The 15,972-nt window shown below is 36.0% G+C and overlaps 1 protein-coding gene across 4 annotated transcripts in view; it reads left to right on the top strand.

Moving 5' to 3' along the window:
• LOC103101663 (uncharacterized) overlaps positions 1–6,412 on the top strand; it is a 29,864-nt gene extending 23,452 nt beyond the window's left edge. For 2 of the 4 annotated variants that reach the window (XM_016433403.2, XM_056793292.1), the window contains exons 14-18: positions 1,763–1,806; positions 2,611–2,671; positions 3,939–3,982; positions 4,403–4,454; positions 4,885–5,623. In XM_016433403.2, the coding sequence (XP_016288889.2) occupies positions 1,763–1,806; positions 2,611–2,671; positions 3,939–3,982; positions 4,403–4,454; positions 4,885–4,972 (289 nt within the window). In that variant the 3' untranslated portion in view covers positions 4,973–5,623. Of the gene's footprint in view, positions 1–1,762; positions 1,807–2,610; positions 2,672–3,938; positions 3,983–4,402; positions 4,455–4,884; positions 5,627–5,798 lie in introns of those variants that run through there. The other 2 variants (XM_007493517.3, XM_056793293.1) reach the window with 2 other exon arrangements.
• Positions 6,413–15,972: the final 9,560 nt, after the last annotated feature.

The raw sequence follows: 15,972 nt of genomic DNA, 5'->3' as shown, positions 1-15,972 counted from the left end.
GTTACACAAATACCATTGGCATATATCATACAACACATTCTCTCCTACATTTTTTGCTTTTTTTAAAAGGACTATTACATTGTTCATTGATTTATGTACTGACCAAATAGTAGGCGGCCTTGGATACTAACAGCCATTCCAGGGAATCTAATTGATCTGCTCTGAGTTGTTTCTACAGCATTTTGATTTCAGTGAGAATGTTTGGAAGCCACACATGTTACTGAATCCATTGTATTAGGCTAACTGTGACTTGGGAAGGAAAGTGTATGAGATAATTTGAGGTTTAACTATACACCTCAATCAGTACTTAACTAGAGACTAGATTGACCAGAGAGACTTATAGATATGGATAGTGAAGGGAATTCTGTAGAATTGCATTGATAGGAGCTCTACCAGATCAAGAAAATCTCTCTACCAATATAATTTGAGCACCATTTTACCATATTCTAATAATAGCTATCTAGCATTATAGAGGGCTTCAGAAACTAATACATTTAAGTGGCTATACATATTGGGTTTAGAAATACCCCTGTTTTTATTTTTCAAGATGTTGACCCTATGTATTTGATTAATTCTACTTCTCGGAATTCCATTTTCCCAGAAATCCAAGGAGAGAGAATTAGATGGTCTCTTTCTTTTATACTTCTTTTCTAAAACCTCTAGCATATTATGCCCATTCTGTATCTCTCAAAATACAAAGCTCTCTCCCTGTAACAGAGTGGGTCTTCACAGCAGAAAAGCAATACTTTACCTTGGTTCTCCTATTTTTGTTTGGTAAGCTCTATTTCGTGGATTCATTCCAAATTTGTCACTTCTTTGGATTTCTAAAAATCCATGTTAGTGTTGTTCATACCCAGAAAAGCTCCTACTTTGAGTTTTCATATTTTGAGAACACCCCCAATAGAAACCTAGACATGTGAGATATACTTTGAAAGTGTAAATATTTCTTGGAGATATAAGTACCAACTCTTCCACAATAAAGGAAATTCCTCTTTCAGGGACCTTAGGATGTTTTTTAGAAAAGACATTCCCTCTGATCCAGCCATAGCACTGCTGGGTTTGTACCCCAAAGAGATAATGGACAAAAAGACTTGTACAAAAATATTCATAGCTGCGCTCTTTGTGGTGGCCAAAAATTGGAAAATGAGGGGATGCCCATCAATTGGGGAATGGCTGAACAAATTGTGGTATATGTTGGTGATGGAATACTATTGTGCTCAAAGGAATAATAAAGTGGAGGATTTCCATGTGAACTGGAACAACCTCCAGGAAGTGATGCAGAGCGAGAGGAGCAGAACCAGGAGAACATTGTACACAGAGACAAACACACTGTGGTATCATCGAACGTAATGGACTTCTCCATTAGTGGTGGTGTAATGTCCCTGCACAATCTGCAGGGATCAAAAGCAGAGGACAAACTGAGGGAATAGAAACACCAAGGAAAAGCAACTGCCTGACTACAATGGCTGAGGGGACATGACAGAGGAAAGACTCGGAGCAAACACTCTGATGCAAATACTAACAACATGGCAATGGGTTCAAGTCAAGAACACATATGATACCAGTGGAATCACACGTCGGCCACGGGGGGTGGGAGGGAGGAAAAGAAAATGATCTTTGTCTTTAATGAAAAATGCATGGAAATGATCAAATAAAATACTATAAAATTAAAAAAAAAAAAGAAAAGACATTCCCTCAAATTTCCAATTTGCTGTTTTAAAAAGAGGATATGTACTTAATGTTTTTACTCTTCCTACTTAAGGGAGGCTGAAGTTAAGGGAGCCGAAGAGTCATCAGACAGTGGTGGTGAGTTAATTCAATTTCAGAATGACATGTTTTGAGGAACTCCCCTTGTAGATAATACCTAATAATAGTTTCTCTCCAATTTAGGAATATTCAACAAAAACTATCAATACAATGGAACATTCAAAGTCCACCTTATTCTTTTAACACTATAGCCCTTCCTTCCAGTAGTCACAAGAATTGTTGCTACTCAATCCATTCCAAAATACCACTCACATCCCAGCCGCAGTCTTCCATTGAACCACATTACCAACAATCAAGCTTCTATTTCACTCCTTCCCTTTTCACAGGGACTTGATGCCTAAGGCTCCACTGAATAACTCCTCTTCAGTTACACTCTGGACTGAATTGATTTTTGTGGATTACTGTTAGAATTGTCATTTCTATCACTGAACAAGTAGAATGTTAGCTGCTTGATGGTAACAGTTGTTTCTTTATTCTTCTTTCCATAATTAATTCCCCCCAGCAGAGAAGTTTATATTCAGTTCCTACAGTGATTTGAGTTCAATCAAAGAAATCCTCAAGAGTTCTAAATAGCTGATATGGAAACTTTCAGATTTCAGCCACGTTCACTTTGTCAATATCTATGCAATTGCCATTACTTATATGAACTGATGATAAATATTTTGAGAGTTCAGGGGGGTTCTTAAAACCAGTGTCTGCCATTAGTGTAGGGAACCTCCAGTTTCATCCTTTTCCATGGAACCAGCAAATCACCAGGAATCTATAGCTTTAGAAAATGAACTGATTTTAAAAATTATCCCTTTAAATGCCTTTTCGGTGCACATTTATACTCTGTATTTATAGACGAAGGGGGCATCTGGTTCACAGCGCGAGTGACAACATCAACAAGTAATGATTATCCAGGGTAAGCTTATACATCTGTCCAAACCTCTCTTAGAATTACCTATGTAGTGAGGTCCTAGACAAGTTTTTAATACAACCATTTTACAAAGTGGTACAATTCAGGGAAGTATCTCTTAGAATCTTTCTGACTAATCTCAAAGACATGGCTCTAAGAAACTGGTGTTTAAACCTTACTGGGCACTGCTACCCAAATACCATTGGCCTATATCATTCAACACATTCTCTCACATGCTTTTGTTTTTAAGGACTTATTACATTGTTCATTGATTATGTACTGACCAAAGAGTAGAAGGCCCTGGCTACTCACAGCCATTCTAGGGAACCTAATTGTTTTGCTTTGAGTTGTTTCTACAATATTTTGATTTCATCGAGAATGTTTAAAAACAACATATGTTACTGAATGCAGTGTATTAGGCCAACAGTGACTTGGGAAGAAAAGTGTGTGAGATGGGGGTTTAATTTTATTCCTTAAACAGTACCTAACTAGAAACTAGTTTGACCAGAGTGGACATATATAAATATGGATAGTGAAGGGAATTTCAGTGTGATTCTATTAATAGAAGGAATTCTTCCTTATCAATAAAGTCCCACTACCAATGCAGTTGGGCAATTTCTCACCAAATTCTAATGACAGCTTTCTAGCATCTTTAGGACTTCAATGACTGATTCAGCATTTGGGTGGCAACTATAAGTATTCTATTCAGAAATGCCTTTGTTCTTGTTTACCAAAAATATGACACCAATTACCCATCTGTATTGAGTTACTTTACTTCTCTGAAATCCAGTTTCTCGGGAGTATAATGAGAGACAGAATCAGAGTAGAGGGTCTTTTTCTGACTTCTAAAACCCCTAATATATTATGCCCATTCTGTATCTCAAAATCCAAAGCTCAACCCCACTGTAACAGAGTGGGACTTCACAACAGAAAAACAAGTCTTTGTGTTTTTTTCCCATGCTTTTGTTTTATAAGTTGTATTTTAGGATTGATTCTAAATTTGTCAACTTCTTTGGATTTCTAAAAATCTATGGGTGTTACCCACACTCACAAAACTCCTACTCTGAGTTTTCAAACATATCACCCTATTAGTCATGTGAAATAAATTTTGAATGTCTGAATTCTTGGAGAGCTAAGTACTAACTTTGCTATGATGAAGGGGATTCCTTTTCCACTGTCCTTAGAATGATTTTAGAAAACTCAATTTCCCCAAATTGCCAATTTGCCCTTTTAAAATGAGGATTGACATTTGTTTTTACTCTTCCTCTTTAAGGGAGGCTGAAGGAAAGGGCAATGAAGTCCCACTACACAATGCTGGTGAGTTTCTTCAATTTCATAATGATATGCTTTGAGGTACTCCCCCTATAGAATGATAATACCTATTTAGTCTCCTAGTTAGTCTCCAATTAAGGATATTTACGAAAAAAAATCAATGTAATAAAACATTCTGAGTTTACCCTGTCCTCATAATGCCACAACCCTTCCTTCCAGTTGACACAGGATTTATCACTACTCAGTCCATTCATACATACACCACTAGAACCCTTCCCACCCCCTCAACTGAAACACAACTTCCATTACCTCCCTTTCCTTTTCACCAAGGATTTGGTGCCCAAGGCTATACTTTCTATAAGATGTTGGTCCAGGACAGAAGCTAGCTTCAAGTGGCTGTTGTCTCTTGCAGATGCCATTAGGCCATTTTTAGTGTTTCACACATGAAATTATTCTTACTCCTAGACTCTACAAATGATGGGGGGAAAAACAGAAGGAGAATATTTTCTTTCTTTCGGTAAGTTCTTAATAACAAAATTCTTGCTAAATAAAACAATTTTCTTCTTACTGGGTTTTTACAGTTTGGGTACTTGTAAAACCATACCATTCCCTCTCTTTCTCTAAAAGTCCCCTTAGTCATAGAATGATTCCTGGATATTCTCTTTCATGTTTTAGTTCTCTCCCTCAGGTTGTTTCCCTCCCTTTTTTCTCTCTCTCTTTCCTCCCCAATCTGTCTCTTTTTTTTTCTTCTCATCCTTCCTTCCTCCTCCACATCCCCAAACACAGCCACACAAAATCATTTTTGATATACTGGTTGTACTATCTTATTTTACTTAAGTCTAGACAGATAATTAGATCTAATGTTTATACCTAATTTGATTTTTTTTACATAGACTCAAGAATGTGCACTAAAATAACAAATCCTATTAATTCACTTTTAATTTCAGATGCTTCCAGTGGATCTCTAAAAAACAGAAAAAAAGCACTAGAAGAGAAGGTGGTGGTATTGGTTGCCAAAAGGTATTTTCATATTAATAGAATATTAAAATTGGTTTTGCATTTTTTTGACTTTCATCAGGTTCATAGCCATTGAACCATCACATGGATTTGTTGGAAAATAAGCAATTCCTACTTATGGAACCCTATCAGATCTGTGTGAAAATAATGTTCCCAGAGGCGTTTTAGGTTCTTGAAGTTGATGTCAGTTTTAAAACAATAGAAATGAACTGTGAATGATTGAATTATCAACAATGAGGGAACCAAGACAATTCCAAGGGATTCATGATGAAAAATGCTATTCACCACCATAAAGGAACTGAGGGAGCCTGAATGCAGATCAAAGCATAGCATTTTTCATTTTATTTCCTTCATGAGTTTTTTTCTTATATGTATGGTGTATGTTTACTTTCACACCATGATGAATATGGAAATAAGTATAGCACATGTATAACCTACATCAGAGTACTTGCCATCTTGGAGAGTGGGGAAGAAGAGAGCAAGGGAGGGAGAGAGAATTTGGATTACAAAGTGTGAGATAAATATAGAAAATTGTTTCTATATGAAACTGGGGAAAATACAAATACATCTATAAAATAGGAGGAGCAATTACAGTTCAAGTTCCAAATATCAAAAGACTACAACACAAATTCAAATAAAGATACACCCAGATACGTATACACACACCCTTCCCCAAATTTCAGAGAAGCATGTTGTATTCTCCCTTTAGCTTCATCCTATGACATGTTCTTTATCTTCATTAAAAATCTTAAAGTTTTGAATTTTTTGTATGTTTATTATTCAGTATCATTCTGCATCAGAATGGAAGGTACTTTATTTTTTTCTTATTTTTCCTCTGAACCAGGAATGAATCAAGAGAAAATGTTGCAGAAGTTACATCAGCAAGAGGATTTTTTGTATGCGTTTTAAAAATCTAAAAAGTAAAAAAAATGTCATCATGAATTTAAGATAAAAAGTTTATCTTGAGTGTATTTCATACTCCAATCAGTCAGTCAATTCACATTTATTAAAGACCAACTATGTGCCATGCACTATGCTAAGTGCTGGTCATGTAAAGCAAGAGAAAAGATAGCCCCCTACCTAAGGAAGCTCACAATATTAATCTGAACACAACACACAGACAATGATCAATGAGTAGGCTTTATACAGGAAAAATGCGAACTAGTCCACTGAGGGGAGGCACTAGAATTAAGAGTCATTGGGGAACAGGTTTCCTGCAGAAGGTGTGCTTTTAAGTAGGGCTTGAAGGAAGCTAGGGAAGTGTCTGGTAGGAAGATAAGGTGAGGAGAGCAAGCATTGCAAAAATGGGTACAGCCAATCAAGAATGCGTCAGCCAGAGAGATGGATTGTCTTGTTTAAAGATATTGCAGTTGTTTGCAGTTGTTGAGGCAAAAGGAAATTAAGGCCTTCACCATGGTGGGTTGGGCAATATAGCAGAAAAGAAGAAGAGGCCATATTTAAGAGATGTGGCAAAGATCAAGTTGACTTGGCAAAAGACTAGATTTTGGGTTGTAGTAGTGAGATTTTGAGGATGACATTGTTATGAGCAGGGGAAACTAGAAAGATGGTGGAATCCAGGACAATGATCGAGAAATTTAGAAAGTGGAAGTGCTTAAAGATAATGAGTTCATTTTTATACATATTGAGTTGTAGGTGTTTACAGGACATCAGATGTGAGAGTAGAGGTCAGGAAAGAGTTAGAACTAGATATAGTTAAAAAAAATAGAACTAGATTTATAGACATATAAGCATTATTGAATTGAATCCAAGGAAACTGATTAGATTACTAAACTTAAAATAGAAGAGGGCCCAGAACAGTGCCCTGAGGGACATGAAAAATTATTAAGTATGACCTAGATATGACTGATGGTGCAGCAGAAAGAGTGGTCAGAAGGAAACAGAACCAGGAAGGAATCAAGAGCCCTCAGTAAACCTAGAACAGAGTACAGAAAAGGTTGTCAAAGGTTGCAGAGAGGTCAAGAATGATGAAGACTGAGAAAAAGCCAATGGATTTGGTCAAGAAGATATGCCTGAGGAGTTTAAAGAAAGTAGGTTGGTTTAAATGATGAAATCAGAAACCAGACTATAGAGAAATAAGAAAAAAATAGTGAAAAGAGAGGGGACAGAAGGAGTTATAGCTTGTTCAAGGAGTTTAGACTAAAAAACACACTAGATATGTGACCAAAGTTAGCAAAGATGAATGGTTTGAGTTTTTTTGAGGATGAGGCATGGTTGTAGTCAGCAAGAAAGCAACCACTAGATCAGCAGATATTAAAAGTAAGGAGAGAAGAGATACTAGAGTACCTGGTGGATTGGAGAGGACTTATGCATGTAGAGAGGTCTGCCTTGGCAATCCTTGTTCATCTTTTTATGGGAGATGTGAAGCACAAAGAGGAGACAGAGTGGCAGAAAGTATCGGAGTAAAGAGGAAACTCTCAGCAAATCAAGAAACAAGGGCTCTCCCTCATATTTATGTGGGCTTATTTTATAAACTGAACTTTGCTAAGGTTGTGAATTTTTTCAATTATTTTTAAGTTTATTTTCTAGGAGTCGAATATACATACCATCATATCACCTGTGAAACAATAGTTTTTTTTTTTCACTGCCTATTCTAATTCCTTCAATTTCCTTTTCTTATTGCTATAATTAGCATTTCTAGTGTAATACTGAATAGTGGTGATAATAGGCATCCTTGCTTCACTCCTAATATTACTGAAAAGTCCTCCAGCTTGTTCCCATTACAAATGATTTCTACTGATGGTTGTAGGTAGATACACCTTAACATTTGAAGGAAAGTTCCACACAGAAGATCCTTTTTCACTAGTTTACTCCCAAATAAATTATCATTATTCACCAAAAGAATGAAACTATATCCATACTCCCTTGCTTCCTATCATGATGAGAGATAGGAAGATAGGGGAAATTTCACTTCTTTTTAACTGTTTAATTGCTATGTATGTATATACACATATATGTAAAAATCCGATTCCTCACTGCACCTGGTGCTCAGAACCTTGACTTATCAAAGATCATGAGCTCAGATAAGAGAACTGAGAGAGAGACAGACAGACAGAGACAGAGACAGTCCAGAGAGAGAGTTAGTTCAAGTCCAGTCTGGATAAAAGAGACTTCCTAGCTTTCCTCACTGGCTTTTCAAACCTATGCTTCTCCCAGATCAGGATCTTTCCATAGGCCAATGGCTTTCAAACATCATGCAACATTAGACATGTGACTCTGATTCCTATATCCTGCCACTGAGATTCATAGGATCAAGATCTCCTAAATATTTACTTCACACAATGTCAAAAGAATTTTTGTGCAATTACTTATCTTAGAAAAGAGTGCTTTATCTTCTCTTATCTATAAGAGACATCTAATTCTACTTAATATTTATCATAAGTCTAACATTTGTATATAGAATATATTCTGTAATGTAAGCCAATCTTTTAAAAGCACTTCAAAATGACAGGAGTCAAAAACCAACAGTGAGATGAAGTCAGTCGTCCTACTGAATACCACTTGAAAGATAGCCAGAGATACTCAATTACCGTGAGATAAGAGGGAATTGGAAGTAAAACTGCACACAGAGGACTGCTGGCCAACCACCTTTCAACTTACTGCAACAGATTCTGATGCTGTGCAAAGGCCAACTTTGGGATCCCAGGACCCTGGCTAAACCAACAACAGAGCACCCCATGCCCCAAACCCAACCCTTGAAATCCTAAGCCCTGGCACAACCCAGCAGAAAGGAACAAAAGTCAGTAGCACTTGGCTCTTTCAAGCCTCCTTTCTGCACTGAAGTGAAGAAGCCCTAGACCCAGGGCAAAATAACACACAGGACTGAATACTGCAAGTTATCAGTAGAAAAGAAAGAATCAACAGCTTTCAGAACTCCCAGTCCACCGGGGGGGAAAGTCTATGAAAATAAGCAAAAAGCAAAAGAAACGCCTAACCACAGGAAATTTCAATGGAGTCAAAGCCAAGCAACTACAATGCAAAACTTCAAAGAAAAATGGAAATTAGTCTGAAGCACTAGAAAAATTATAAAAGAAATTCAAAAATAAAATAAGATTGGTTGAAGAAAAATGGAAAGAAAATGGGAAAAAGAAAAGAAAGTAATGCAAAAAGAAAATAACAATTGGAAAAGTAAAATTGGTCAACTGGAAAAAGAGGCAAAAAAATCAGTGAAGAAAAGAGTTCCATGAACATATAATTCACCAAATTGAAAAGGAGGATTAAAATGTCATGGGAGAAATTAATTCTTTAAAAATTAGAATTGGGCAAACAGAAGCTAATGACTTGATGAGACATCAAGAAACAAAATAAGATCAAAAGAATTAAGAAATAGAAGAAAATATGTAATATCTCATTGAAAAATCAAGTGGCCTAGACAATAGATAGAGGAGAGACAATATAAGAATTATTTGACTACCTGGAAATCATGAAAGAAAAAAAAAGCCAAGACATCATATTAAAAGAAATTATCAAAGAAAACTGCCCTAATATTCTTGAACATGAGGGTAAATTAGAAATGGAAAAAAAAAACACAGATCACCTCCTGTAATAAATCCCCAAATGACAATTCTCAGGAACATTTTAACCAAGTTCAAGAGCTCCCAGTCCAAGAATCAAATACTAAAAGCAGTCAGAAATAAATAATTCAAACACCATAGAGCCACATTCGGGATTATACAGGATATAGCTGCTTCCACATTGAAGGACTGGAAATCTTGGAATATAATATTCCTAAAGATAAGGGAACTGGGTTTACAACCAATAATCACCTACCCATAAAAAAAATCATTATAGTTTAAGGGGAAAGTATGGTTATTTAATAAAATAGATTTCCAAGCAATACTAAAGAAAAGATCAGACATAAACAGAAAACGTGATGTCAAAATACAAAATTCAAGAGAAGCATACAAAAGTAAATAAGAGGGAAAAAAAGAGTTTCAATAAGTTCAAATTATTTATATTCTTAGATGGAAAGAAACTATTTAAAACTTTCAAAATTTGTCATTATCATAGTAGTTAGAAGAAGTATACATAAAAAGAGGGTGTGGTAGTAAGGGGTTTAGGATGATATGCAAAAAAACAAAAAAGAGGATTTCATTCAGAGAAGTAAAATGGGATAAATTATATAACATAAAGAGTTGTGGGGAGGAACTATTACATTGGAGGAGAGGATGAGGATGGTGATGAGTAGTACTTAAATTTTACTCTCATTGGATTTGTCTCAGAGAGGGAAGAGCAGCCAGATACATTGGTGTTTCAAATCCTATCTCATCCTACAGAGAAGTAGAAGGGGAATAAGAAAGGGAGTTTTGAGAAGAGAAGTAATATAAGGGAAGGAGAAATGGGGGGGTGATTAAAAAAATCCTATAGAGATGGAGGAGAATAAGAAAGGTAAAGATGAGAAGAGGAATAATATATGGGAGGGGGAATAGGGAGAGTGATTAAAAGCAAAACACTCGTGTGGAGGGAAAAAGTGAAAGGAGAAAGAACAGGATTAAAAGAGGAAACCAAGATGGAAAGGAATACACAGATAGTAATCATAACTCTGAATGTAAATGGAATAAACTCCCTCAAAAAAATGGAAGCAGATAGCACAGTGGATTAAAACCAGACTCCTACTATGTGTTGTTTATAAGAATCATATTTGAGTCAAGTAGACATACACAGAGTAAAGGTAAGAGGCTGGAGTAGAATCTGTTAGGCTTCAACTGAGACAAGAAAAGTGGGAGTAGCAATCATGACCTCAGACAAAGCTAAAACCAAAAAAAGATCTAATTAAAAAGGATATCTAGTATAGTCAATGAATTGGAATCCTTGGAATTTCAATGAAAGAAGGGAGGGAGACAATATGGATCATATAACTTCTAAAAACCCATTTGGGAATTTATTATTAAAATAAAATTATTTTAAATTAATATAATAATTTGTATTCTTTAGGAAATTACCATGATTAAAATAGTTATAAAATATTTCTTTTACAAAAAAGTTCTTCCATCTTACCTTAGGTAGATAGGAGGGGAAGAAAAGAAATGGTATCCAATGGGCAGTGCTGCTAACACAACATAAGCAGCCCTTCCTTGAAGGTCTATCCAGTACTATTTCCTGTTAGTTATTCTCTAAATCCTCCTCTTCTACCCCCCCCCCCACTTTCTACCATATCCTCATCAACTATTTACCTAAGAATGCAACTGATATAAAAAGTGCCAAGACTTTTGAGTGGAGAATGTAAAGTCTAGTCACTTTTATAATTTAAGGGAACATTTCTACCTAAACCCTGGGCACAAAAATGCAAGGAATTATATAGACTATTCCTAGGAGATTTGGGATCACTATTAAATAAAAAAGAGAAAACCAATACAAGAATGGGTATATGGTTTCTCTTCTAGGTAGGCCATTAAAAGCATATCTTTGCATATCTTTATAACTTGAGTATAAAATATGGTATAATATGGACCAGTCCATGTAAGAGTTCCTCCCCTATCCTCCATTTCAATCATTACTCTGTGTCTTTTACCCTAAAATTTTATTCTTCACCTTCTACATGCCCTACTTTCCCTCCCACCCCCATGACTTGAAAATGACAATTTTTGCACTGTCTGAACTTCACTGTGGGAACTCGAAATTTGTAGTGGCCAGGAAAACTGTAGACTAGGGAAAAGGGCAGAAGGGAGAAACAATGTGAAGGTGTCTTCAAATCAACTTTGTATTTCATGTTCTTCTTGTTTAGTCATTTAGATGTGTCTGACTCTTGGTGACCACATCAGGAGTTTTCTTGTCAAAAATACTAGAGTAGTTTTCCATTTCCTTCTTGCACTCATTTTAGAGATGTGGAAATGGAGGGTTAAGTGACTTCCCAAAGGTCACACAGCTACTAAGTATTTAAGACCACATTTGAACTCAAGTTCTCCTGACTCCAGGTCAACTGCTTTAACCACGGTGCAATTCACAATATACAAATAATGGAAGTAACTGTTAAATTCAGGCTAGTGGTAGTGATCTCATTAGTTACTAATTTCCAGGCTATCATCATCTTCCTTTTTCATTAAAAGAGAACCCAGGCTCACAATCTATGTTTCATCATTGGCCCCCAAGGCTTGGCTTCATTCAGCAAACCTTAGGGCTGCTCCTACTGAACATTGGATACTATCAGTTGCCAGATCAATAAATATTTATTAAAGATTGCTATTTGCTTTGCTAGGCAATGGGGATTAAAATACATTAAAAAGAGCAAACCGTACTTACAGTGGACATTCCCATGGAGTCAACAAACAAGAATATACATGCACATACAAAATAAACAGAGAAGTACAAAGGTATTTGAATTCAAGGTAGTTTGAAAGGAGTGACACTAGTTTTCGAGAAGCTCAAGAAAAGCTTTACATACAGGCAGTTCTTGAACTACATCTGGAATGAAGAACAAAAGCCTATGATGTGGAGATGCAGAGGAAAGGCATTCCAGGCATGGGGACATCAAATGAAATAGCCTAAATATGGCAGGTGGAGCATAGTGCATAAAAAACAGAAAGGCTCTTGTTTGTATCCTAAATTATTTGAGGTACAGAAATGTAAAATAAGTATAGTCTATCTTTCTTAACTTAGCAGTTGCTAAATGATTCATCATTATTTGGAATATTAAGACAATTAATATCAGAAGGGAAGAAATGGGTGGACAAGTCTCTATAATGTGTTAAGAAATTTGAAACAAAAATATCAGTAGGCAGAAGACATCAATAGCTTGAAAGTATGCTTCTGTAATGCTTTCCTGATTCATTCTTTTTAAAAGCAGATTAATAAAAGGGCTGAGAAATGTTTTGTTTTTTATTTTTTTAATATATTTTATTTGATCATTTCCAAGCATTATTCGTTAAAGACATAGATCATTTTCTTTTCCTCCCCCCCACTCCCCATAGCCGACGCGTAAGTCCACTGGGCATTAGATGTTTTCTTGATTTGAACCCATTGCTTTGTTGATAGTATTTGCATTAGAGTGTTCATTTAGAGTCTATCCTCTGTCATGTCCCCTCAACCTCTGTATTCAGGCAGTTGCTTTTTCTCAGTGTTTCCACTCCCATAGTTTATCCTTTGCTTATGAATAGTGTTTTTTCTCCTAGATCCCTGCAGATTGTTCAGGGACATTACACCGCCATTAATGGAGAAGTCCATTACATTCGATTATACCACAGTGTATTACTCTCTGTGTACAATGTTCTCCTGGTTCTGCTCCTCTCGCTCTGCATCACTTCCTGGAGGTTGTTCCAGTCTCCATGGAACTCCTCCACTTTATTATTCCTTTTAGCACAATAGTATTCCATCACCAACATATACCACAGTTTGTTCAGCCATTCCCCAATTGATGGGCATCCCCTCGTTTTCCAGTTTGGGGCCACCACAAAGAGCGCAGCTATGAATATTTTTGTACAAGTCTTTGTGTCCATTATCTCTTTGGGGTACAGACCCAGCAGTGCTATGGCTGGGTCAAAGGGTAGATATTCTTTTGTCACCCTTTGGGCATAGTTCCAAATTGCCCTCCAGAATGGTTGGATCAGTTCACAGCTCCACCAGCAATGAATTAATGTCTCTACTTTGCCACATCCACTCCAGCATTCATTACTTTCCTTTGCTGTTATGTTAGCCAATCTGCTAGGTGTGAGGTGATACCTCAGAGTTGTTTTGATTTGCATCTCTCTGATTATAAGAGATTTAGAACGCTTCTTCATGTGCTTGTTAATAGTTTTGATTTCTTTATCTGAGAACTGCCTATCCATGTCCCTTGCCCATTTATCAATTGGAGAATGGCTTGATTTTTTTGTACAATTGATTTAGCTCATTATAAATATGAGTAATTAAACCTTTGTCAGAGGTTTCTATGAAGATTTTTTCCCAATTTGTTGTTTCCCTTCTGATTTTAGTTATATTGGTTTTGTTTGTACAAAAGCTTTATAGTTTGATGTAGTCAAAATTATTTATTTTACATTTTGTGATTCTTTCTATATCTTGCTTGGTTTTAAAGCCTTTCCCCTCCCAAAGGTCTGACATCTATACTATTCTGTGTTTACCCAATTTACTTATGGTTTCCTTCTTTATGTTTAAGTCACTCACCCATTTTGAATTTATCTTGGTATAGGGTGTGAGGTGTTGATCTATTCCTAGTCTCTCCCACACTGTCTTCCAATTTTCCCAGCAGTTTTTATCAAATAGTGGATTTTTTTCCCAAAAGCTGGGATCTTTGGGTTTATCGTATACTGTCTTACTGAGGTCGCTTTCCCCCAGTCTATTCCACTGATCTTCCTTTCTGTTTCTTAGCCAGTACCAAATTGTTTTGATGACTGCTGCTTTGTAATATAGTTTTAGGTCAGGGACTGCAAGGCCCCCATCATATTTTGTTTTTTTTTTCATTATTTCCCTGGATATCCTTGATCTTTTGTTATACCAAATGAACTTTGTTATGGTTTTTTCTAAATCAGTGAAGAAGTATTTTGGTAGTTCAATGGGTATGTCACTAAATAGATAAATAAGTTTGGGTAGGATGGTCATTTTTATTATATTGGCTCGTCCTATCCATGAGCAGTTAATGTTTTTTCCATTTGCTCAAGTCTAGTTTTAGTTGTGTGGTGAGTGTTTTGTAGTTGTGTTCATATAGTTCCTGTGTTTGTCTTGGGAGGTAGATTCCTAGGTATTTTATTTTGTCTAAGGTGATTTTGAATGGGATTTCTCTTTCTAGTTCTTGCTGCTGAGCTGTGTTGGAGATATATAGAAAAGCTGATGATTTATGTGGGTTTATTTTGTATCCTGCAACTTTGCTAAAGTTGATGATTATTTCAATTAGTTTTTTGGTTGAATCTCTAGGATTCTTTAAGTAGACCACCATGTCATCCGCAAAGAGTGATAACTTGGTCTCCTCCTTGCCTATTTTGATGCCTTCAATTCCTTTATCTTCTCTAATTGCTACTGCTAGTGTTTCTAGTACAATGTCAAATAGTAGAGGTGATAATGGGCATCCTTGTTTCACTCCTGATCTTATTGGGAATGCATCTAGTTTATCCCCATTGCAGATGATATTAGCTGTTGGTTTTAGATATATACTGTTTATTATTTTTAGGAATGACCCTTCTATTCCTATGCTTTCTAGTGTTTTTAATAGGAATGGGTGTTGTATTTTATCAAAGGCTTTTTCTGCATCTATTGAGATAATCATGTGGTTCTTGCTAGTTTGCTTGTTGATGTGGTCAATTATGTGGATGGTTTTCCTAATGTTGAACCAGCCCTGCATCCCTGGTATGAATCCTACTTGATCATGGTGAATGATCCTTCTGATCACTTGCTGGAGTCTTTTTGCTAGTATCCTATTTAAGATTTTTGCATCTATATTCATTAGGGAGGTTGGCCTATAGTTTTCTTTCTCTGTTTTTGACCTGCCTGGTTTTGGAATCAGTACCATGTTTGTGTCTTAAAAGGAGTTTGGTAGAACTCCCTCTTTGCTTATTATGTCAAATAGTTTGTATAGTATTGGGATTAACTGTTCTCTGAATGTTTGATAGAATTCACAGGTGAATCCATCAGGCCCTGGGGATTTTTTCTTAGGAAGTTCTTTGATGGCTTGTTGGATTTCAATTTCTGATATGGGATTATTTAAGAATTCTATTTCCTCTTCTGTTAGTCTAGGCAGTTTGTATTTTTGTATATATTCATCCATTTCTCCTAAATTGGTGTATTTATTGCCATATAATTGGGCAAAGTAATTTCTAATGATTGCCTTAATTTCATCTTCATCGGAGGTGCTGTCCCCCTTTTCATCTTTAATGCTGTGAATTTGCTTTTCTTCCTTCCTTTTTTTAATTAGATTGACCAGTACTTTGTCTATTTTGTTTGTTTTTTCAAAGTACCAGCTTCTTGTCTTATTTATTAAATCAATAGTTCTTTCACTTTCGATTTTATTAATTTCTCCCTTAATTTTTAGGATTTCTAATTTGGTTTTCTGTTGCGAGGTTTTAATTTGATGGCTT

The sequence above is a fragment of the Monodelphis domestica genome, chromosome 4 (genome assembly GCF_027887165.1).
Source record: "Monodelphis domestica isolate mMonDom1 chromosome 4, mMonDom1.pri, whole genome shotgun sequence".
NCBI lineage: Eukaryota > Metazoa > Chordata > Mammalia > Didelphimorphia > Didelphidae > Monodelphis > Monodelphis domestica.
Note: the sequence above shows the minus strand (reverse complement) of the source record. Positions and strands in the feature narration are given on the sequence as shown.